A 24,572-nucleotide genomic window follows, 5' to 3' on the forward strand; every position below is an offset into this window, starting at 1 on the left:
TAGCTTGACTCCCTCTTCTTTGTGGCAGCCCCTGAGATATTGGAACACTGCTATCATGTCCCCCCTCGTCCTTCTCTTTGTTAAACTAGACATACCCAATTCCAGCAACCGTTCCTTATATGTTTTAGCCTCCAGTCCCCTAATCATCTTTGTTGCTCTTCTCTGTACTCTTTCTAGAGTCTCAACATCTTTTTTACATAATGGTGACCAAAACTGGATGCAGTATTCCAAGTGTGGCCTTACCAAGGCATTGTAAAGTGGTATTAATACTTCACGTGTGATTGATTCTATCCCTCTCTTAATGCAGCCCAGCACTGTGTTGGTTTTTTTGGCAGCTGCAGCACACTGCTGGCTCATATTTAAATGATTGTCCACTAGGACTCTGAGATCCCTCTCACAGTTACTACTATTGAGCAAGGTACCCCCTTGAAAATGGATTTTATTTCATGAAGCCAACAACTATGGCTTAATGTTGGGTGTCAAATGAGTTCTAGGATATACTAATGTTTGCACAGGTCTCCCGGATTTTATTTCAGTCTTTCTCTATTGCAGAGTGTTTTGATGAAGAAGCAAAATATACATACATCAAAAGTGAATTGGACCGTTCGATCCCAATTTTTCATTTTAATCTCATTTTAAACAGAGGACATCTTAAATTTTAAATTTAGTCTCAGGACCAAATTGGGATAACACTGGCATTGTGGTGCCACCCTTCAGAAACACATTCATCACCATATTTCCAACAGCACAGATCAACGCGTCTTAGTCATATCACCCAGCCCCAGTTTTTTTCCCTCATTTCTGAAACTTTAGAAGCAGAGAAGCAAAATAATACCAAGCAGAGATTCATAGTAAAAGCCATGTAGCCTCCAGCCCTCTCACTTAGCTCCATGAAAAAAGGAAGGGGAGCAAAATTACCCCTTTTTAAAGGATCTGAATACTTTAAAGATGACTCATCTATTCATATTTTGCCATTGTCTGGCTCTTATGTAACCCTCATTTTCGGTTCCGGTTGAGTTCTTTCTCTGAACAGCTTGGCCGTTGATTCTCCCAAGAGCTTTTCTAGTCTTTCAAAGACAAAAGATAGATTGCACCAAAAGGATATTCTGCCTAGCTATCCTTCCTGCGGAATAGCTCTCAGGCCTTCATAGCATGACAGAAACTGAACCAGGTCACCCAGACCTCACAAGAATGGGACAATATCTCTTTTTTCTTCCCAAACCTATTAAAAATCCATTTTATCTCAAACGCCACACTTCAACCCGAGTAAAAATGCTGTATTTCATTCCCCCAGTGACGGTAATAGTGTGCAGGTGGCTCACGGGTTCATAAATAGTATAGAGTTAAGTAACCTGCTAACTTCCATATGGCCTATATGATTGCCAAATTATCCCCTTTAGCATATTTCAAAGGCATACAGCTTTTAAAAAGATTACATGGTGCCATTATTCAACTTTTCGGTCTCCTAAAGCTTTGCTGAATCAATCAAGATTCAGTAACAGAAGATTTTTGAACAAATTACTTCTTAATTCAGCCCAGACGTATATTCCTGCAGGGATCTGGAAAAAATATCAGGATCATTAGCCTAATAATTCCTGTAATGGCCCTTTTTCTCTGGGGAAGGTCTGAGCAGCATGATAATTTAATGCATTACCCTTTAAACTTCACATCCTGCAGGGCCGCTACCTTTGTAACATGTGAATGGCAAACCTGAATATGAGCAGAAGTTATGTATTTTAAAGGAAAGTACATAATGAAATATTGCTGCTGGAATGAATAGAGATATAGCACAGTCCTTAATGTATCCAGGTTCTTTTCAGCAAGCTTGGAAGAGCATCCTTTGATATGTCAGAAGACCACAAATATATAAGGGGAACAATTTCAAAGCACCCTGGACAACCTTAAATTAGCTGAAATGGTGTCAACAACTCACTTTGATCTTTCCAACGAAGGATGGAAGAATCTAGCGCATGCACAGAACGAAACCCAGGGTCCTTCAATCAAACAATGGAGAACATCATCTCTAGAAAGATACCTTGCGCATCTCTCTTAAGTTTTCAAACCCCACAACGCAACATACAGAGTCCGGATTCCAGAGTATACTGTCACAATTCTCAGGGTACAATAAAACTTGTGTCCGTTGGACCCAGGGCCCACACAAGGCCTTAAATATGCAAGTTGGCAAGATCAAAATAAATCCCATTTCAGTCCAGCATTTTCTCACAAAAGCCAATAAAATCCCCTCAGATACTCACAAAAAGCAAGAGATGGAGACACACCCTCTGCAACTATTGGTCCCTTACAACTGATATTTAGAGGTAGGTTTTCCACAACTCAGATGTAACCCTGAGTCTTCAAAACCTCTAAAATTGGTCTTTCACTGAGACATTTAATCCCATTAAATTAGTGGCCATTGCTATATTTTGATATAATGGATTCCAGAGGTTAATAGTGCAATGTATACCACTGAAGTAGGAATTAATGTTTTCTTTGTTCTAAATTTTCTTCTAATTATTTCTTTGGCTGATCTTTAAAAGCTAAATGAGTTTATACCTGGCTGCTATTTAGAAAGCATAACAAAACAAACAAAATAAAACAAGCAAAGAAAAAAAAACCCCACAGGATTGTAATGAGACTGGGAAATATTAAAAAAGAAAAAAAAAAGACATCTCGGAAGAAAGCAGTGAAAATGCATTTCATATTCTCTCCAGGAAAGGAAATAATAAAAAAGCAACAGTCTACATTTTGTAAGCAAACAAGACAGCCACCAATTGGTTAATAAATAAAATGTTAAATATAGGTTCAGGCCCTGGTAAACCATAACAATGTTTCACATTTGATAAACCATAAAAAGATAACTAGAGAACATTAAAATTGTATCCTCCTTCTATCGGATCTCTTGCATTTGTGTGAACTTTGTTTTTGATTTTTCAAGTTGCTCAGAATCAATTTCATTAAAGAGACGGAGAGAAAAAAAATATCAACCAATGAGAACATCATTCCACATAGTAATGATAACTAGATTGTTATCAAATAAAAAAGCATATTACATAATGTTATATTATTCAAACTAAACAAAGCAGAAACTTAAAAAGAAGAACGCATTTAGACAGCTTTCTGCACTCTGACCCTTTTCGATTTTATGAGCTTCCCTAATTCTTTATTCCCATTGCCTCAAAAAGAGTAATTAACTGTTCCTCATAATTCCACGTGAAGATTAATTAGCTGATGATCCCTGTCAAAAATACATTATTGATTCATTTATATACGATAACATTCATTAAAATATTAATTCATCTAGAAATTACTTTTCCCATAGGGGTAATTCATCAGATCCACTAAAAATATATGAAATATCAGTCCGTTTCAAATCATACATACTTCTTTGCCTTACTACGTCAAACTTGTGGTACTCAGATTTAACAACCACAGCAGTGGTGAAGGTGATGTAAGCTTTGCCCAAAAAAGAAAAATGCCAGGTTAGCATAAATAAATATAGTATAAATAAGGGAAATGTACGGAACCATTTCCCAAATAAGCTGATCACACCCCATAATCACTCCTATCAGCGGAGGGTATCCAGTTGTGTTCATCTATCAGTCACATGAACATGGATAGCAGATAAGATTTTCCTTACATTTGCATCTTTAAAGCTATTAGAACGGTGAGGAACATCAAAAACTCACTTCTCTTATGACTTTCAGTTAAGAAAAAGATTCCAGGAAGAAAGCACTGACCTCATTGATGAATGTTTGTGCTCCCCTTGGGCTCAAAAGCAAGATGGCTCTTCGTAACGTATCTCGGTAGCGGTTCAGCTCTTCTGTTTTCATGGAGGTAAAAAGGCTGGTGAAAACCCTGCTGATGTTTTTGTCTACTTTTTGTAAAGACACGTCAAGTCCCAGCTTTGAAGCCTGATCCAGAAATCCTTGTAGGCCACGAATATCTGCCAAAGAGAAAAAAAAAAAACAGAAATCACTCTTTAGGTCTCTCGGAGAAAGAACGTCGCTCTAAGAAGCCACGTCAAAGGCCAAAAAAACAGAGATGTCCCTTGGCTTGTCAAAGAGGCTTCTTTTAGCAGGCTGGATTTTGCTCTGAATAAACCTAAATCTCATTGGAAATCCCTCATCTGAAAGGGATGGTGACATTCCTGAAGCAGAAAACAAAACACAACTCAAAGTAGGTATGTAATAATTGAATATGTACTTTTTCCTGGGTTTAACCTTCCTCCAGAATCTACCCATCGTTCTTTCGGATGGTGAGCTTGCAATTTCAAGGGCATTTGAGAAATGCTTGGACTGCCCCAATTAGCTTCATAGCTGGGTGTATGCTTGGTAAGTTTCCACTAAACATCCTATTCACTCACATAGAGATATCTTCTACTACAGGGGTGTCAAACTCAATTTCACTGAGGGCCACATCAGCATTGCGGTTGCCCTTGGGGGGCTGGGTGGGTGTGGCCAGAGTGAGTGCAGCCTACTGGGTGGGTGTGGATGGGAGTGGGTGTGGCCTACTGGGTGGGCGTGGCCAGTTCTACATCATTCGCGTCAAGGGGGCCTGTGGGGGCCTGGGCAGGAGTGGGACAGATCTGAGGGTCTCTGGCAGAAAGGGATGGGACCAAGGCAAGTGCCAAGGCATGGTCCACCGGGGCAAGTGCCAAGATGAACACCACAAAATTGTACATTGGCTCCCGGCTGGCCTGGGCCAGGGCCAAGACAGCAAGGGCCGTTCCCTGTTTCCAGGATGGCTTCGCGGGCCACATGAAACCACTTTGCGGGCCGCATCCAGCCCCCGGGCCTTGTGTTTGACATGTCTGTTCTACTATATGCCATCAGTCCCCTTTCCAAGTTAATTTTATTTCAGGGGTCTTGGTGGTCTCTGAGCTTGGTTGTTTTCTTGCAGACCTTTCAATATTCAAACTAGGTAACATCATCAATGCAGTAATTTGGGTAATGGAATGTCTTCAAGAAAACAACCAAGCTCAGAGACCACCAAGGACCACTCATTTCAACCCTGAACTACAGTAAATTATCTCCTTCATTTGTGATTTTATTTCAGCCGGCATTCCCTGCAAACAAGAGTGGTGCAGAATCCACCCATGCCCCTTATTTATATCTGCTGCAGATAGCTAAATTTCCAACTTGTACCATGGAAACGTTCCCCTTCAAGACACAAGAGCATCAAGAGCACCTCAGTGCCAGACCTGAGACACAAAATAGGGGGTTCTTTTTCAGCACGACTAGGATTAGTGTGGAAACTTTACGTTTCAAGGAGAGCAGACGAAGCCTCAGGGGCTTCAGGCATTTTGACAGATGAGAAGGAACTAAAGCCTATCCGTTCTCACTGGCACACTGCCAGCCACAAACAGACCTGCCCTCAAGGACTTTGATGGAGAGTTGTGCTGCCCATGCCCTAATTTATTTATTTATTTTATAAAATGTATAGCCTGCCCATCTTACCTAGTCTGGGCGGCTTACAATCAATTGTGATTTATGGCATCTTCCCATCCTTTCGTCTATGCTGAAGTTCTTGAAATCGACACAATTCTGATTTCAATTGTGCTTATCAATTATCACTACAGGATTTGGGCTTTTTTTATCATTTTGAATTACTATGCCTAAACCCTGAAGGGCATTCATATATATATATATATTAAGGGGACCAACATTTTTACAACGAGAAGGAGAACACAAATAAATTGAAGAAAAAAAGGTGAGTCTAATGCGTGCATGTGTTTTGGTACGAAGTAAACAAAGCCACTTGCGTGCGGTGCACTCTTGTGCGCGGCGCACTTTCTCAAAACAATTCTCCTGTGCGGAGTGCATGCATCTCATAATTGCGTCTCGCCACACTGTACTGAGCCTTGACAAATCGTCATGTCAAATACAAATACGTCACATCACACGCAACGGATCGGATCGGCATCGATCGAATACGGAGATTTACAGATTAGTCTTCAAATATCGAAAAGGAGGACATGTAGGAGGACACTTTTCGAGACAGGACAGAACTTGCAAAAGAAGGACTGTCCTCCCTTGGTCACCTTATATATATATTGGTCACTGCAACTAACAAGGAGGTAATCACAAACAAAATAAAACCAGGGATTATATGCAGGTTTCTGAAGACCAATGATGGTGCTTTTCAGCAAGAGAAAACAGGGATTTTTAAAGCTGCCACATGTTAGTATTTGAAACTCCGTGAGCTAAATCCAACCTCACTGTGAGTTTCATTAAGCTTGGGGTGACAAGGTTCAAAAAGCCCAACTGGTTGGAATGAATATGCATAGAATTACGGTATTATAGATTAAATATCTGAGAACTCTGATTACCCTCGTAGTTGTTTTCTATACGCTTTGAAATATTAATAAAACATAGCATGGGTGCATTTTACTCGCTCAAATACATGTTTGTTGATCTTGTATTTTTTTCTTTTCTAAATTCCGGTGCTTATTCTAAAAGTGAAAACCTGCTTGTGAAGAAAGTTGAATGAAGAGGCTGACCTTTTAGAATAAATTCTATTTTCTCGCAACCTGTTGGTGGGAAAACGGCAATATTAGAAGCAAACAAGACTATTTGAAATGGGGCTAGCATTAACATTTGAACTTCAGGATTTGTGCATTTAGAGGGGAAGTATTTTGACTTTGCTTAAAAAAGAACTAGCATTTAAATGAAAATCCAAGGCCCACCAAATTTCCGAGCAAGAGAAATCACCCAAGATAGAGAAATATTTCGAAATAATAACGACGTTACCATTTTTAATCTACAAGCCTAAATTATGAATCTGGGATGATCGAAGCCCATCACTGAAGTTCAAATTACAGTCCCCCCAAAGCAAGGTTGGAATTTCTTGCGCTCAAAAGTCTGATTTTGTTGTTCACAAACAAACTGCCAAAGGGGTACACAGGACTATGTAAACTGTCTCAAGAAAGTCAGAAGTTCCTACAAACCAAGCAAAACAAAATGGCTTATAAATCAGGAACATAACTGTGAAACGGTCCAAATGCCAAGGCAAACTGATAACAGCGTCTTGAAGGAGAAAGAATTTATGAAGATTGGATTTAAGCAGCATGACTCTGGTTTTTCTAGAAGTTTTTATAGCTGATGCTTCTCTTGACCTTTATCTGTTACAGCTCAGTTCTGTTTTGAGTAATTCCAGGAAGTTTTGAGTTTTTATCTTTTTCTTCTCCTTAAGCTGTACTTACAGGGCTCTCTCTGGAAGTCTTCATACATAGGTCTACATTCTCAGGGACTTGGAAGCATTCCAGATCTTTCCCTCTTAAAGACAGCCAGAGGCAAGTCTGGCTGTCCTTCAGTTAGATACCACCTGTGTTCAAGTCTCTCCTTCCATTTCAACCACATTTGAGCCAGAACTGAAAGTTTCTGCTTCATATGCTTTTGAAAAAAAAATGATTCCTGGACAATTCCTCTTCCTTATGAAATTAATCTGATTCCTGAGACAATGTGAATTTAGGATATCTTTAAATGCAGGTACAAAATTGCCTAACTCTTTAACAAAGGAATCCATGGAAGGAGATGAGATACATTAAATGAAGCCCTGGGAATCAAAATATTTCACCACTGTTGGGTCATATAAATGTGAGGTGGAAAAATATTCCAACCAACTTCCAACTGGTTGATTCCTAGAAGGATGAAGATTTTGGAGCCTGTTAGATAAGCATTGAGTTTCAATCTTGCTCCTTATCAATGAAGAGAACTCGTGGATTGATGAAGAAAACCAGAATATATTTGCCTTGATGTATGAGGCGTTATATTGGTTGTTAACGGGAAATAATTCAGTAACTGGAAGACTTGTAACCATTCTTTTCAACATGTTTGCTAAAAAGAGCACTGTTAGAATAGTCCTCATCTTAGGAGAAGACATCTCTTCCACTCAGATGTGAGAAGAAAATCTAATCCAACTTCTTTCTTCATCTATATAAATAAAAATGTAAATGTTCGTTTGTTCAAAATCTTAAATCTCCAAAAGTTCTTCACCGATTGCTTTGAAATTTTGACACAACGTTGCGTTCGAATACGCGCATGTTTGTATATACCTACTATTATATAGATGTCACACCTGTGACACAAACGTGCGCTTTCTCTTTTCTTTCTTTTCCATTTAACCAGACTGAGCCACAGCAACGCGTGGCCGGGTACAGCTAGTTTGAAATAAACTGACTTACCCACCATGTAGGTATCCTAAATGGTTGACTTCTTTTTCTTTTTCCAAAAGTTGTGAAACGCCTACCAGCAGAGTGTCTACAGTGATAAAAACTAACCCTCTTTCCTTTGTTTGACTTAAACGTGCTTGTACCAGCTTCTGAATAAATCTCATTTCCATCATTAAATTTACAGCACTTCTTTCCAGTTCATTGGGTGATAAAGTACCAGCCTTTGATAAATATTTACCTGAGAGATGAACATCCTGCTTGTACCCATTTAAACGGCTACATTTTTGCATCTGTCTTATGCATTTCCTGTCCTTGCGGGAAGTATCAAAGGATATCAGTTCTTCCCAGTACATATTAGATTTTCATTGTCCTACAAGCTCACTGATTCTCTATTTACCTTTACCGACTACACATCACACTTTATCTTATTGGCATTTATTGTTAGTCCAAGTGGACAACTCCAATTTTCCAAGCTAGCGAAGAGTATCATTATTACCTCTTGGGCCTCTGACATGATTTACGTAAACGATGGAGCTTAACTTTAGATCAGGACAACTTCCAATATAAACAACGGGTTTGAAGGTTTAGGATATATATTTTTAAAAAGCTGTCTAGTCTTATCACTATAAAATAAAGGCAAAGTTTGATCACAAAGGGCTCCATTTCCTATGTATTTCTATAAAACGGCCTGAGCTTTTCAAACATGTTGTTGTTGTTTTTAAATTGTAAACTACCAAGGGGTCTGATAAATCAGGGGCATGACAAAGTACATAAATAGGTGTTTATTTAATCCTGCCTAGATGTCTTCTGCTCACTAGGAATGGGACTTGCTCAATCCTGCAAAAGGAGGAGACAGAGAAGTCGGTATAATTAGGGGAAGAAAGATATTGCAAATGCTCGGGCTTGTAAATTTTCTGAATATTTTCTTTTTCTGAGCCAAACCATTAGTGTCCACTAAAAGCCGCAACAAGGTGCGGACGTAAATGGGTAAGTTATGACATAAAAAGATTGTGGTGTCGTTATATTATCCCGTCCATGAGCAAAACAGTCACATGTTGATATGGACTTCAGAGGCCTCTCTTCATTTATACTCAACTCAAACCCCAAGTTAGCCCTTCAGCTGTATTGTTTATTTATTTCCTCTCCAAGGATCTTTTATTTTTTCCCCCAGATCGGCCAAAGTTTGTTGTATGAGGGCAATTCAAACTGATCTCTGCTTCTGCCACTTTCAGTCAGTTTGCACTGATGAAGAGAAAAACCTGCAAAATATGATTTTCCAATGCAGGATATTATGCGTTCTCCTACAGCTGCTTTTGCAGACATTATTGATCTACTGGCACTTGGCTGGATCTGCCTTCCTTTCCGTGTTTCCAGCTTAGACTAGAGCAGGAGTGGGGAACCTTGGCTCTTTTATGACTCGTGGACTTCAACTCCCAGAATTCCTGAGCCAGCATGGCTCAGCTTGGAAACCTCTCCCTTTCCCCTCAGCGTGGCTGGCTCAGGAATTCTGGGGGTTGAAGTCCACGAGTCATAAAAGAGCCAAGGTTGCCCACCCCTGGACTAGACATACCCGATTCCTGCAGTTGTAGCCTCCAGTACCCTAATTATCTTTGTTGATCTTCTCTGCACTCTTTCTAGATTCCAGACTAGAAGAGATTTCCTGAACTCTTTCGCCATCGTGCGCAGAAAAAGAAACTTCCATAGGGCAATGGAAATTTTATCAGATGTGGGAAGTCAGCCCCCCAGAGAAGAAAATATTAAAAGGGCAGAAAAATATATTTCCTCAAAGGATCTTAAAGAGGCAGAAAAGCATGCCCAGTTTTCTTAATAGCCCCAAGTCTCCCCCCCCCAAGCAGAAATCAGCTTTGTAGAAATGCAGATGTAAATAATCCAGGAAGGCTAGAAGATTAAGAAGACAAAGATACCTAAAATCTACATACCCCACCCAAACTCTAACACAGGACATAATAGGATTAACCCACAGATGCCAAAAAGACACAGGTCAAAATACATGACATAGGAAATACAAAGCCTCAAACAGAAACAGGAAACAACCTCAAGACCCCCAGAGGGTATAAAAACCCACTCCCTACATGTGCTGTCTCTTTTTCTTCCAGAGCCATTTTTCTGTCTGGCTCTTCTCTTCAATAAACTGCAACCTTCTTTCTAAAGCAGTCGCCATGTTGTTTATTCCTGGCTTGGACTGAACTATGATGAAGAATTTTCCTTCAAAACAGAGAATAAAATCCTCAGAGGGGTTTGCTGTACTAATTCTATTATCACTGAACAAGAAAATTAATAAGTATAAGTGAGAATTTAGAAGACAGATTATTTTTACAGGGTACAAGCAGCTGAGAGCAGTATGGGATCCCCACTATCAGAAGACGTCCTTTCTCATTCCTAACCCAAGCTTTGGACTCCAAAATGAAATCAGTGTTGATCTCTACAATCCGAACAGCAACGTTTCCACCAGGGAGACTCACGTCTAGGCGCGGGATCAGCATAACAGCATTGAAGACAATTTACTCACAATATTGTTTTCCTCCAGTGGCCTGGGAAAAAAGCTCCTGGCAATTTTCCAGTTCAAGGACATGAAGATACAATTTCAAGGGAATCCAAGTTATTGCTTACCCAAGATTTATTGGGGCTGAGCTGATTTTATTTACACAAAAGACACATGTAAGGTCTTCTTGTACTGGAGAATTTCTACTGAAAGTGTTTGTGGCTGTGTTCATTTATTAATCTAGGTTTATCAGGTATACTCCGGTTATTTGGGGATGATTGTTGGTTTGTTTGTTTTTTGTGAGGGCAAAATGGATCCTAATTAACTAATGTCACGAAACAAATTTTGTTGCAGAAACTGAAATTCTTGTGCATGAGGGAGGGATATTGAAATGTAAAAAAAAGCAGGAACAAAATGGTATGAACTTAATCTTTTTCACTTCGCAGGAAAGGGTGGGGGAAGAAAATATGTAGAACACAAAAAGAAGAAATTAGGGCAAATTTTTGGTGTCTATGACTTTACTAAATAATCTCCTCCTCCTCCTCTTCTTCTTCTTCTTCTTCTTCTTCTTCTTCTTCTTCTTCTTCTTCTTCTTCTTCTTCTTCTTCTCCTCCTCCTCCTCCTCCTCCTCCTCCTCCTCCCCCTCCTCCTCCTCCTCCTCCTCCTGTGGCTGTTTAGGAGAAAAAGGACACGCCTATCCCACAAAACCTTTGCAAAGATTAAATTCCTGATTGTACAAGGTGGTTCTTTTCCTCGTGGTAATACTTTACTGGGTCACAGTTGTAATTCATCTTCAAGCAGCATTATACACAGAGAAAATAAAGCTCTCTTTTCTTGGTTTTATAAAATAGTGATGGTTTCATAAATCTTCACTCAGGACCAGACATGCATTTAAACTAACTTAAACTCTTTATAGTTTGAACAGAATGCATGGGGATTGTTGCAATGGGAAGTTCTCATAAATATCTCATTTATACTATTACAGTCAACATAAGGCAATAACTTACACTGCAGTTATACCGTTAATCTTTAGATAAGGGCAATACTATGTTTCCTAGGCTTTAGTGCACCAGGATAGTGTAAACTAAATTCTTCATGACTCTTATTACCCATCAAAGAAAATGGTTTGTTTTCTCAGGGAACAAAACATATACATTTTATCAGATGTGTGTAGATATGTAGACATGCAAGACCAGTAAATAAGATTATGGTTTTGGAAACTCAGTGCCCCAAAGACTACAGAAGCAGCAACTTGCATTGGGTGGACATGAGAGTGTGGTTCCTTCACTGACAAATGAAATAAATACATTGAAGAACCCGTATTTTATTCTTCTTCTTCTTGTGCCATATCTGTTATTGGACGTTGGCGATCCTGTTTTTATCAGCAGCTGCACGAAAAAGTGCTGCTGAGTTTTGTCCAAACCAGTCCCTTAGATTTTGAAGCCACGATGTTCTTCTTCTGCCTGGACCTCATTTGCCTTCAATCTTTCCCTGGAGGATGAAATGGAGTATGCCGTATTTTTCTGGGTGTCACATCACATGCCCGAAATATTCTAATTTTTGTTTTTTTAATTGTTTTGATGATTTCCCTTGGCTTTCCCAGGAGGCTTATCACCTCCTCATTTCTGATCTTGTCAGTCCAGCTTATATGTAACAGCCGCCTGTAAATCCACATTTCAAATGCTTCTAGTCTCTTCAGGTGGCCTTCTGTCAGAGACCAACTCTCTACTCCATAGAGCAGGATAGAAAAAATATAGCATCTGACAAGCCTGATTTTCAGTCTTAGGCTTATGTCGTGACTGCAGAAGACCTTTTTCATTCTGAAGAATGCTGTTCGAGCTTTCTCTATCCTTGTCTTTATTTCAGTGGTCATGTCCCAGTATTCAATAGCACAGCCAAAGTCACTGGTGGGACAGTTACAATAGCTGATTTTGTTTTCTAGAAGCATAAAAACTAGATGCCCAGCCAAATAAACCATACTCTCATTCAACTGACCAAACAGCTTGCATCTATAGCTATCTATCTATACATACGCACAGGCACAGTGTTCTATAGGCAGTTGATTAAACAACTAATTTTATTTCAAAGCGATCACACACCAGGGAGACGGAGGGAGGAACTCTCTGAACAACGGAATCCGCCTTTCACATTTAGCACAAAAGGACCAATCACAGATCTCTTGCAGGATTTCAAGTATTCTATATTTAAATTACATAAAAGGAAACCATCTCAGGAAATCAATTACCATCCAAAAATTAAATAGACATAGGCTAAATTTGGGATTCCCTGAAGAACAATTTCTACTCAACATACTCATTTAATTCTCCACACTGCAATAATTGTACTACTTCCAAAGCAATAAATCTTTCCTTCTGCATATAATAGCTTTTCAGACTCCCCCCCCCCCACCTCTTTCTGTTGCTGTTGCTAATCCTTACAAACATTGTGAAGGACACAATATAAAGTAAGGACAATGCTCATCCAGGCACAAGCATGCAGTCATGTTAATTTTCTCAAATAGCAAATGCCAACATAATCCTAGTAAAAAATAAGGCCACTGAGAAGCAAGAACATGGCAGCATGTAATAAAAAAAAATACAACATTTACAAAACTTCAGAAATGTCAGGGACCAACATCTTTAATAAGTGAGAAAGAGTTGAGTGAAAGTTAGGGGTACTCAGAGTCTCAAATGCAAATTGTCTAAGAAGGAGAGAGAAAGATTTAGATTAGATACCATAGAGTTTAAAAATAGGCAGCAGAAATATCTAAAAGAGCTGGAAGAATAGAATAGAATAGAATAGAATAGAATAGAATAGAATAGAATAGAATAGAATAGAATAGAATGCTTTATAATACAATACAATCACAGAACATCAAGATTTAAATATAGAAGTTGAAATCCATATGTCACATTGAGTTCTACAGAATGCTTACAGCATATAACAACAACAAAAATAAAAACAAAAGTAAAAGTAACAAACTCTGCCTATTCTAGATCCTTGGGAGGGACTCAGTAGGTGGACAAAATAACTAAATCCAATCTAAACAAGTGGCTGGCTGTGTGACCAACCATAAACACACAAAAATAGTCTGCATAATGGAGGTGGCTGTACCTGGACACAGCAGAATAGCAGAGAAAAAGAAAATCACAAAATACAAATAATTGCATATAGAAAAAGCCTGTGGCAAAAAACCCCCCCAAAGATAGGACCAACAATGACAGGTGACTTGGATGCAATCCAAAAAAATCCCGAGCACCATTTGAACACCATCAGTATTGACAAATTCCCCATTAGTCAATTGCAAAATGGCAGCTTCACTTGGAACAGCTTACATCCTGTGATGATACCTGTGCATTATTTTTTTTTAAAAAAAAACCCAATATCTGCCTATCCTAGTGCCTTGGAAGGACTCAATAAGGTGAAGAAAAATGGAAATCTATCAGTCTAACCATCTGGCTGACTGTGCACCATAATAATGTATATATCAAAGAACATATCTTGGGCAGGATTTCAGAGGTCCAAATAATCCACCAGTAGGTATAAAAAATATCTAAGAACAAACAGGATAATTTAAAAAACAAAACAAAAATGGATGTCAAAAAAACTTCAAACAAAAATTGGAGAATACTTGAGTCTTTCTAGAACACTATACAATGCCACAAGTTTTTTTTAAAAATATCTGCATCACAAGAGCTGAATAAAAATAAAATCTGTTTGGGAAGTTTCTCTGCATTTCTACTTTCCCCAGAAAAGTAGAGTGTAGTTGGAAATGCTGCATTCTAATATTTTGATTAAATACACCAGGAAGTAAAGTCTAATCTGATTCTCTTTCTATTGTGGAGGAGCATGAGAAGCTATCAACTCAGAATTGTTTGGATCTGACCAACCATATTAGTCTCTTCCACTGCAGCAAACTGATGGGTGGAAGAGTCAAAGCCTCCACCTGTGACAACATCAATCAGCACTGGATATTTTCAGAAGGGGGACCATGTCTCAGTATTCTGTATAAGGGAAGAAAAGCAATCAGAAATGTCACCATCCTTGGGTGACACAATGTACTGATGAGTCAAAGAGTTAGAACAGAATACTCCACATGAAACCCTCATAGTAAAAAGCATTTCCCTGTGGAAAGGGTCTATCTTCTCTGACACAAGAGAGGAGGAGATGCTGAGGAGAAGGAATGCCACCAAATAAAAATGTGCTTTGTTTGTCTTAAAGGACCTTGAGATGGAAGAAGTTGATCAATTAATTGCAAAAAACAGGGCTATAGTTATGCTAACAGGACACATAAAGCTGCACAGTAGAGGATAATTTCTAGGCCAGGACACACTGCTTCTCTTCCTTCAACCTGACTAGGGCAGGGGTAGACAACCTTGGCTCTTTTATGACTCGTGGACCAACTCCCAGGATTCCTGAGCTAGCATGGCTCAGCATGGAAACCTCTCCCTTTCCCCTCAGCATGGCTGGCTCAGGAATTCTGGGAGTTGAAGTCCACGAGTCATAAAAGAGCCAAGGTTGCCTACCCCTGGACTAGGGCCAAGGCATCTTTGCTGTGATGTCATTTAAGTTAAGCAAGTTCAGAATTCAAGGGGCGAAACAAAGCAGCCCTCCACCCTACGTTTTGTAGATTCTGTAGCCTCCCAGGAATTGGAAGGCATGGAGGGCAATTATCCCACAACTTCACGGCTATCTGGATGAAAGATGGTAGCACTAAAATCATAGTAGGGTCCATGCCATCCATATTAACCCACCGTCCACCTGGGTTTTGCTTAGAAGGTAACTGTTGGTTGAGCCATAGTCTAAGAGACGCCTCAAAGGGGAAAAGGCCCTTTGACCTCCAGAATCAACGTTCAAAGGAAATTCTGAGAGTTCAAAGATACATTGGGTTTTTTTTAAGAATCCTGAATTGAAGCCAAAAGAGAAAACAGTAGGAATACAAGTGAAACAAACATCAGAGCCTAAACTGCATCAAAGTCATGGGCAACAAAAGGTCTCTTCTACAAAATCATGTGTTGAGGTTGTTGTTCTATTTTTTCCTTATGCCATCTCCTTCCTAGGACTGGATGAAGTATTGTCTCAGTAAGAGGCACAAATTTCTTCTTTATTATAAAACCTGATGGAAGGACGCAGTCCGCCATTTTAAGAAGACAATGCCCTCTTTTCAAAGTTCAAATCGTTCTTTGCTGTTTGCTTCCTTTCAATCTATTTCAGGCTCTGCCAGAGTACAACTGTGATTGACAGCACTTTGGGTTCTTAATTTTAGTCTTTAAATTGTTGTAGGGAAGCATCTTCTTTGTAATAAGCAGCAAGAATATACTGTCATTATAATCCAATATTTTGAAATTAAGAAAATTAGAAAACAAAGGAAAAAGAAAATTGTAATGCCTGAAAAGAATTCTGCTTATATGAAAAACCTTCTTCCTTTTTTTATATTTCTTATCATATTACAAAGCAGGTTTGCAAAACCTGCTTCAGAGATGCAGGATCCCTTTTTCAAAAGTGTGTGTATCGGTATAAGGAACTCCACATTATATCTGATCGTGATCATTAGTATGGCACAATTGCATAATTAAATAAATGTGTTCATTTATTTGATTTGCATCCCATTTTCCCATCCAAGCAAGTGATCAAGGCAGCCAGCAGAAGTTAAAGTACAGAATGAAGACCCTAGGAAAATAGTACCATTCATATTAAAACCAATTAGGGAATAAGAGATGGATTAAATAGATTAAATTGCAAAACAGATGCATTTACGTAGAGGAATATAAGAGATAAGTGCATTTACAATGGAGTTGATTTCACAGCCTGGGAGTATGGTATGCAGAAGAAAACCTGTCTGATATGACAGATAAATGAATCTTGGACAAGAAAAGTGAGTTTTGTACAAAAAACAGCCAAATAACATATGAAGCAGTTTGATTTCTGAAACAAACAGAATGCCCTGAGTGCTTGATTTGTTGATGAGAAAAACAGGATAAACATTTTGCCTTTTTGATGCAAAATGGCACACACCTACACAGACAGCAAGCTAAGATGACAAGGAATCATTTGGAAAATGATTGATTGATTAATTGATTATGTGTCATCAAGTTGTTTCAGACTCCTAGCAACTGTATAGATTTTCTCTGTGATGATCTATTCCTTCACAAAAATCACATATCACGTTGTCAGGTGAATATCTTGACCATGCAACAATCCATTTCAGCAAGGAAGGAAGATTACAAGGGATATTTGAAAACCACATTAGTAAAGTCACCTTTTTTTGTGGAGAAAATTTATTTACATGGCTGCTAGAAGTCAAAACAACTCGGTGGCACATAATCAATCAATCAATAAGTCAAAATGATCTGAGACTAATCCAAAACTGGTTGCTAATTTAGACCACCTAATCAATATCCTAATCAGTTACATTCTGTAAGAGTTGTTAAGTTCAAATGATTACATTTTGCTGAATTAATATTAATACAGAGATTCACTGGAATAAAAAAAATAAGCGTTCTCAGGAATGAACTGCGCAAGAATGTTCATATATTTTCTTGAAGACATGGAAAGACAGATGGAAATGGAAACAGAGTCCTGTTTCTGGATTAAGCGTTTGGTGACACAAACGACTTTGGTTTCTTCATCTGCATATTTCTGGTCAAATGTTTCCTAGAAATCTTTTTTTCTAGGGGAAAAAAGGACCATCCATGAGCAAAGAAGATATAGAATGCATAGTCATGGTCAATTTAAAAAAAAACAACAACTTTTAAACATTTTGTAAATACATTTTACTAAAAAAAGAAGGTATAAATAAGGAGTAGGGAATTGCAGAATCGTGTTTGGCAAAATCTGGAACGCATTTTGGAGACTACTTAGCGCATGCGTCAAATATTTAGATGTTTTAGATTTATATACCAGTTTTGACTTATGAAAGTTTTCTTTACTGGAAAATATAATTGTTGCTTATAGAACAGTTATAAGAGATTTCTATACTGTTCTTTGTCCTTAACAATTATCCTGAATGATGACTGGCCATTTATCCTCAAACATTACTTGAGGCCACTAATGGGCAATCATTTATGTTGACAACACAATCTGCAAACAAATGCCATATTAAACTGAAAAGAAAAAAGAAATTCAACTTATGGTGTCAGCCAAAGAAATAAGAAAAAGGAAAGGGAAATCTCGAATAGCTTCAGGGAAAATGTAAAGATAAATTTGGGGCAAAATGTGTGGTGCAAATGGCTGGTTTACATCCTGTATCACTGTTATTGCTCAGAAAGACGTTTTTCGATGTTTTATTGTTCTGCATTATTATTCTGAGTGTACAAGGTTTCCAGATAGATCTCATTTAGTTCAACACTTTTATATTCAACCTCCATTTTCCAACAATAATCAGTCACTCAAACTGCAGGAACTGTAACACTGTACATGTTTGCTCACTGACAATTTTATTTTATTTTATTTTATTTCTCTCTCTCTCTCCACGATGCCAGGTGCTAAGATTCAAGCTGTTTATGTGGCAATTATGCACATAATGAATAAACTCTTTCTTAAAATGTATATGTGAATAAATTTCACAAAGAAGAAGCAGAAAGAAAAAAGAGAACCAGAACCAATGTAAAACCTTTAAATCAAACTGGTAGAATTTGACAATCCAGAATCTTTGGATTGGAACATCAAACTTGGAACTTTTTTCACATTCAAAGGGGAAAAAAAGAGGTTAATTAAAGCTCTGATCTGATCCAGTTCCCAAACTATCTTCTAATTCTCTTTCACTGAGTATCCAAACTTGGGCAGAAGGGATATATTTAATCCAAGCGGTAATTCCTCTCTTAATCCAAGAGAGAAAATGGAACATCCAAAATCAAGAATCTAAATTAAGAGATACTAAAATATGATTCATGCCTGAGGGTATTTATTTTATTTTCCTGTAACTATTCATTTGAAAGGCTGAGCGCCAAAGAATTGAGGCCTTTGAACTGTGGTGCTGGAGAAGACTCCTGTGAGTCCCCTGGACTGCAAGGCGATCAAACCGGTCAGTCCTAGAGGAGATCAACCCCGACTGCTCTTTAGAAGGCCAGATCCTGAAGTTGAAACTCAAGTCCTTTGGCCACCTAATGAGAAGGAAGGACTCACTGGAGAAGAGCCTAATGCTGGGAAAGATTGAGGGCAATAGAAGAAGGGGACGACAGAAAATGAGGTGTCTGGATGGGGTCACTGAAGCAGTAGGCGTGAGCTTCAATGGACTCCAGAAGATGGTAGAGGACAGGATGGCCTGGAGGAATGTGGTCCATGGGGTCACGATGGGTCAGACACGACTTCGCAACTAACAACAACAACAAACTATTCATTTATTGTCCTAATCCATAATTTTGTGATGGGACACTGCAAACATCATTAACACATATTAATTGCAAAGAACCTGAATTTTAATCATGTGGCCATGGGGATGCTGCGACAGTTGTAAGTGCAAGGACTGGTTATAAGTGACTTTTCCTAGTGCCGTTGTAACTTCAAAAGGCTGCTAAATGAATGGTTGTAAATTGAGGACCACCTGTAATGTTGACAGTGATTTTGCTATCCATTCCATAATAACCCCGTAATAACAATAGTAACAGTCAAAGTTGAATAATGCCCTCTACAAAATTTCAATCTTTTTTTTTCCAGAAAGTTATCTTTACAAAGTGCAATTCTGATTCTAAAGGCCAGAGCCATAATCTAAAAACAGTGTCCCTAGACTTGGAAGTAGAGACTAACCATTTCCCAAAATAACTGTACTGGTTGGTCCTCTGGTGTCAAACTGTATAGGGCAGGGGTAGGCAACCTTGGGTCTTTTATGACTTGTGGACTTCAACTCCCAGAATTCCTGAGCCAGCATGGGGGAACTATGGCTCCTTTATGACTTGTGGACTTCAACTCCCAGAATTCCTGAGCCAGCATGGGGGAACTATGGCTCCTTTATGACTTGTGGACTTCAACTCCCAGAATTCCTGAGCCAGCATGAGGGAACTATGGCTCTTTTATGACTCCTGGACTTCAGCTCCCAGAATTCCTGAGCCAGCCACGCTGAGGGGAAAGGGAGAGGTTGCCATGCTGAGCCATGCTGGCTCAGGAATTCTGGGAGTTGAAGTCCACGAGTCATAAAAGAGCCAAGGTTGCCTTGGTGTAGACCAATCCTCTCCAGGTGGGTCAGACTACAGTCCCCATCATCCCCCTCACTGTGTGAATACAATGAGATCTCTACTCCTACCTATTGAGGTATTTCTACATGGCTGCTTCCAGACAAGTCTACTATAGCTACTTTCTGTTGCTTTCCTCAAAATGTTTTCTCTCCCTCCCCTCCCCCCATATACACACCATCTACTCCACGGCCCTGGGATTTCCTAATAAGCAAGGTCTGGGGCTGAGTGAAAAGACACCCCCCCTCATTAGCCACAGAACCACCCTAGGGATTTTGGGCCTGTTGGTTCCACCTAATCTGGGGGTAGGCCCCTTTGGCTCCTTCATGACTCGTGGACTTCAACTCCCAGAATTCCTGAGCCAGCATGGCTCAGCTTGGAAACCTCTCCCTTTCCCCTCAGCATGGCTGGCTCAGGAATTCTGGGAGTTGAAGTCCACGAGTCATAAAAGAGCCAAGATTGCCTACCCCTGGTATAGGGCTATATACTGTAGATAAATATCAGATCTTTGAACTGCATCCGGAAGCAAATGCAGAGTGCACCAACTCCAGTTTTCAAGCAGTCTTCAAGGGCAGTCTGATATAGAGCGTAGTGCAGTAATATGGACAAGTTGTGCTGAAGCAATGAGCTGCTGTTGTGAGAATTATCTAGTATGATCATAACTAATGGAAACAAAACAAAACAGATTCCCACATGCTGTGGGTAAGAAATAATCATTCAATTATCACTTTTGAAATAGCCTAGCTAGTTTGCTGAAACAAACAGAAAAAAGTATCCCCTGAGTAAAAATCTCTACATTCATACAGATCTAAATTAATTCCTCCCCTCAATACACTTGCAAGCTATTATGTCATATGCCCTTTGTAATAATAGATTCAGCGGTTTTAACAGATGCAAAATATTAATTACAATACAGGAGTTATTCCCAGGCTACGTTTCTGTTGAGAACCAGATGGTAAAAGAAGTGCTAGTTGAACATAATTTTTTATGGCTTGTTTATGACATTCTTTTTTTTTATTTTCAAAAATAAATTACAAACTGAATTAATCTGTATTTTACACGAAAATATAATTCAGTCTGTACCAACTACAGTCTCAAAGGGGATACTGAAAAACTAAGCTCCCCTAAACAGCACACAAGTTCAAAAGTGCTTTTAGAATAATAAATGGAAAATATTTTGAAAACGGGGCTGTCATGGTTCCGACAGATGAAACTCTTCAAAGAACTTCGAGGCATTGTTTACCTTAAAGAATCTTTATTCGAGTAGCAACACATCGACACGTACATAGTCCAAGCCAAAATCTGGCTTCCCCTCCCTTAATCACATAGTATCAAAGCACAATTCCTTCCTCCAACTAACAGTCGTAAATCACATTCTCCAATTAGTTTGAAATGCAGGCCTTCCCTCCAGTTCTACATCCCGCCATGTCTTATCATCTCTTATTACAAAGAACCTTGGTTCTCACCATTATACATTATTGTTTTGTCTAACTAAACTCCCAAATGCATTCCTCCCCCTCCCCCGAGTATCATCTAATTTTAACTCTAAGAGTAAAACATAAAGTAAAAGAAAATGGCTGTGTCTCCATATATGTTGTCAAAGCAAGAACATTCAATGTTAGCAGCGTTGACAGGGGCATGATTAAAGACACTGAATTTGTCAACTGGAGAGCTGACAGCACGGGTTCGAGATCTAAGCACCGTGCAACAGGGTGAACTCCCATCCCTTGCTCCAGGTCCTGCCCTTCTAGCAGTTTGAAAGCATGCAAATGAGAGTAGATAAATAGGCACCACTTTGCTGGGAAGGTAATAGCATTCCATGCACCTCGTTCTATAGTTATGCTGGCTACATGACCACGGAAAATGTCTTTGGGCAATGCCCAAGAAGACGGAAATGTGCACTGGTCTTACAGTCACACACGACTGGAGGGGAGACCTTTACCCTTTATTTTGAAAATAGAAAGTATATACTGTAATTTATACACGCTGCTACACTGATCATATATATATGTTTCAAGATGAATTACAGTACAGGAAGGTAAGAGGCTCCAATTATATTTTTCAATCCTGTTGTCATTCTAAGCATTAAAATTATGCACTACAGATACCCTCTATTACTACCAGAAAAATGACTATAAAGTCATTTAAAAAAAAAAAACAGATCGTTTTGCTCACAAATGAGATGGAGCTTGGAAAACTTACAAAAGAGAAGATGGGAGAATAGAAGCCTTAACAGAAACACCTCTGCAATTCAGATTTCCTATTTACTAGCGAGTCGCAAACAAAGTTAGTGTTATGACCCGGGTGGTCTACGCAAGACAGGGCCTCTAAAGAGTTCTTTATTTCCCTTAAACAAACTTCCAGCAAATGACCCTTCAATCAACCAGTAAGGCTCCACCATCAGTCCCCCACAAAACAGCCCCATGTAGTACCAAGAAAGTCCACAGAGTAGAAGCACACTCACAGGGCAACAAGGTCCAGGGTTCCAGGTCCAATCCACCAGGCAGGGTCCAGGCACAAGACCAGGCCAGTCCTCAGGACGAGAAACGAGTCCCAGAAAAGAAGCAGTTCCAAAGCTCCAGGGAAGCAACGGCCAAACATAGGCCACAAGAGAAGGGCGAGGTCCAAAACAAAAATGCAAAGAGCCATCTTCCAAGGGAGGCAAGGCAAACAGCAACAGGCACACGTAAAAGCCGAGGGAGTGTAAACCAAAGCAAACAATTGTTCCTGGCAAATACTAACTCCCCACAGCTTCTCCTTAAGTTACTTCCCTCCAGGTGTTCCCTGTGAGGAGGGGTGGAGTGACTTTCTCCTGAATAATCTTGCAGCCCTTCTCTGGGCTTGCCTATGCTCCACTCTCCTTGCCCTTGGATTGAGTGGAGCGGCAGCTGTTCCTCATCAAAGGAGATTGGCTGCCTATCCACACCATTGCTGGACATTAGCCGATCCTACCCTGTGAGTTTGTAGGCAGGCAGCTCTCCGTCTAGTCGGCCACCTCCCCCCGATGCCTGAGGGGCCCAGGACAGCATTGTCCTCAGCCCCTGGTGTGCCTTCCTTGTTGGATGGTCCCAGCTCAGACTCCTCCTCCTCCTCCTCCTCCTCCTCCTCCTCCTCCTCCTCCTCCTCCTCNCTCCTCCTCTTCTTCTTCTTCTTCTTCTTCTTCTTCTTCTTCTTCTTCTTCTTCTTCTTCTTCTTCTTCTTCTTCTTCTTCTTCTTCTTCTTCTTCTTCTTCTTCTTCTTCTTCTTCTTCTTCTTCCTCCTCCTCCTCCTCCTCCTCCTCCTCCGAACCAGCCTCTGAGGGGGCCATGACAGTAAGGAAGACTTAAGACAGTGGTGGCGAACCTATGGCACGGGTGCCAGAGGTGGCACTCAGAGCCCTCTCTGTGGGCACACGTGCCGTTGCCCCAGCCTTGCCTCCCCCGCGACCTCCTCCTCTGCAGCTGCCCCCCTGAAGGAGAGTCTCCCTCGAGCGTGGCCCACATGGAGCAGCGCAGCTAAGGACATGGCAGCCAGGCAGTGTAGACAAGACTCTGCCCTCACACCCCATCTGCAGGACATGGGCAGAGGGTGTGGCTGTCATAGCGCTGCTGGGCTGCCTGGGCGATCTGCGGCGGGCCCTGGAGGTGGTGAGTGGTCCAGTGGGCAGGTGGGGTGGGGGATGGGGGGTCAGAGTGGGGGTGGAGCAGGGAGGTAGAGCGGGGCAGGGTCAGTTTTTGGGCACTCGGTCTCTAAAAGGTTCGCCATCACTGACTTAAGCTCATGATTTCACCACCACAAGTTTTCTAATGGCCTCTGGCTTCCTAATCCTATCAGTTGATTTTCCTTTTTCATGTCCTGCACATCACAAAAATTCAGTCCAAATAATTAAAAGGAGGGTTACTAACATTCATAGGATGTGTAATCCAACTTCTAGAAGGCCATAATTTCACCGCCCCTGCTTTAAAGGTTTCTTGTTCAATAAAAGTGGATATTTATATTCCAACAAGCTTCCTATAATAACAGCTAGTAGGCCAAACTAGATTTTAAGCAGGGGATTTTTCTTTTTTTTCTTTTTGTTTCATTTACAGCATTTTGTTTAAATGGAGTATTTGATTGTTTAAGTACCTTAATCATTATTAGTTGCCATCTTGAGCACTAATTTGAGCACTTTTTGGAAGAAAAGTAGGTTGTGATCATTTGAAGCACTTCTAAAATGTTCTGATGAGATGAAGCTGGTATGAGAAAGTAAGACTGGCACTTTCAAAGTCATCACTAAGATCCCAAATTATTTTGATAGCAAAGCTGAGTCACATATGAAGTATCTCTACTTTTGTTCTATCCAAAGAGCACAAATGACCTTTCTTAAGATATTTACAAGAGTTCTATTCTAAATAAATACCGAGATTGTCCTAAACTAAGATTGGTGAATAGGCCTGCATTTTCTGCGTCGCATGAGAAAAACACATCTTCTTTCCCCTGTCCTGACCACTTTCTACAGGGGGACGATTGAGAGCATCCTGTCATACAGCATCACAGTCTGGTTTGGAAGCATCACTGCTTCAGATAGGAAGGTGGTGCAGAGAGTGGTGAGGACGGCAGAAAAGATCATTGGCAGCTCCCTCCCTCCCATCCAGGACATAGCAAAGAAGCGTTGCTTGAGCAGGGTCCATATGATTATCTGGGACACCACACATCCTCTTCACAACTTGTTCCCTTCTGGGAGGAGGGGGCTTCATGGTATCCATAGCAGAAC

The 24,572-nt window shown here is 40.0% G+C and overlaps 1 protein-coding gene across 1 annotated transcript in view; it reads right to left on the reverse strand.

The window, feature by feature from the left end:
- Positions 1–24,572, reverse strand: part of GRID1 (glutamate ionotropic receptor delta type subunit 1) — a 304,954-nt gene that overhangs the window by 222,335 nt on the left and 58,047 nt on the right. Inside the window, exon 2 of the mRNA XM_015822769.2 lies at positions 3,738–3,943. Within this exon, the coding sequence (XP_015678255.2) occupies positions 3,738–3,943 (206 nt within the window). The remainder of the gene's footprint in view (positions 1–3,737; positions 3,944–24,572) is intronic.

This window comes from Protobothrops mucrosquamatus, unplaced genomic scaffold (assembly GCF_001527695.2).
Source record: "Protobothrops mucrosquamatus isolate PMUCROS unplaced genomic scaffold, P.Mucros_1.0 scaffold1671, whole genome shotgun sequence".
NCBI classification, from domain to species: domain Eukaryota; kingdom Metazoa; phylum Chordata; class Lepidosauria; order Squamata; family Viperidae; genus Protobothrops; species Protobothrops mucrosquamatus.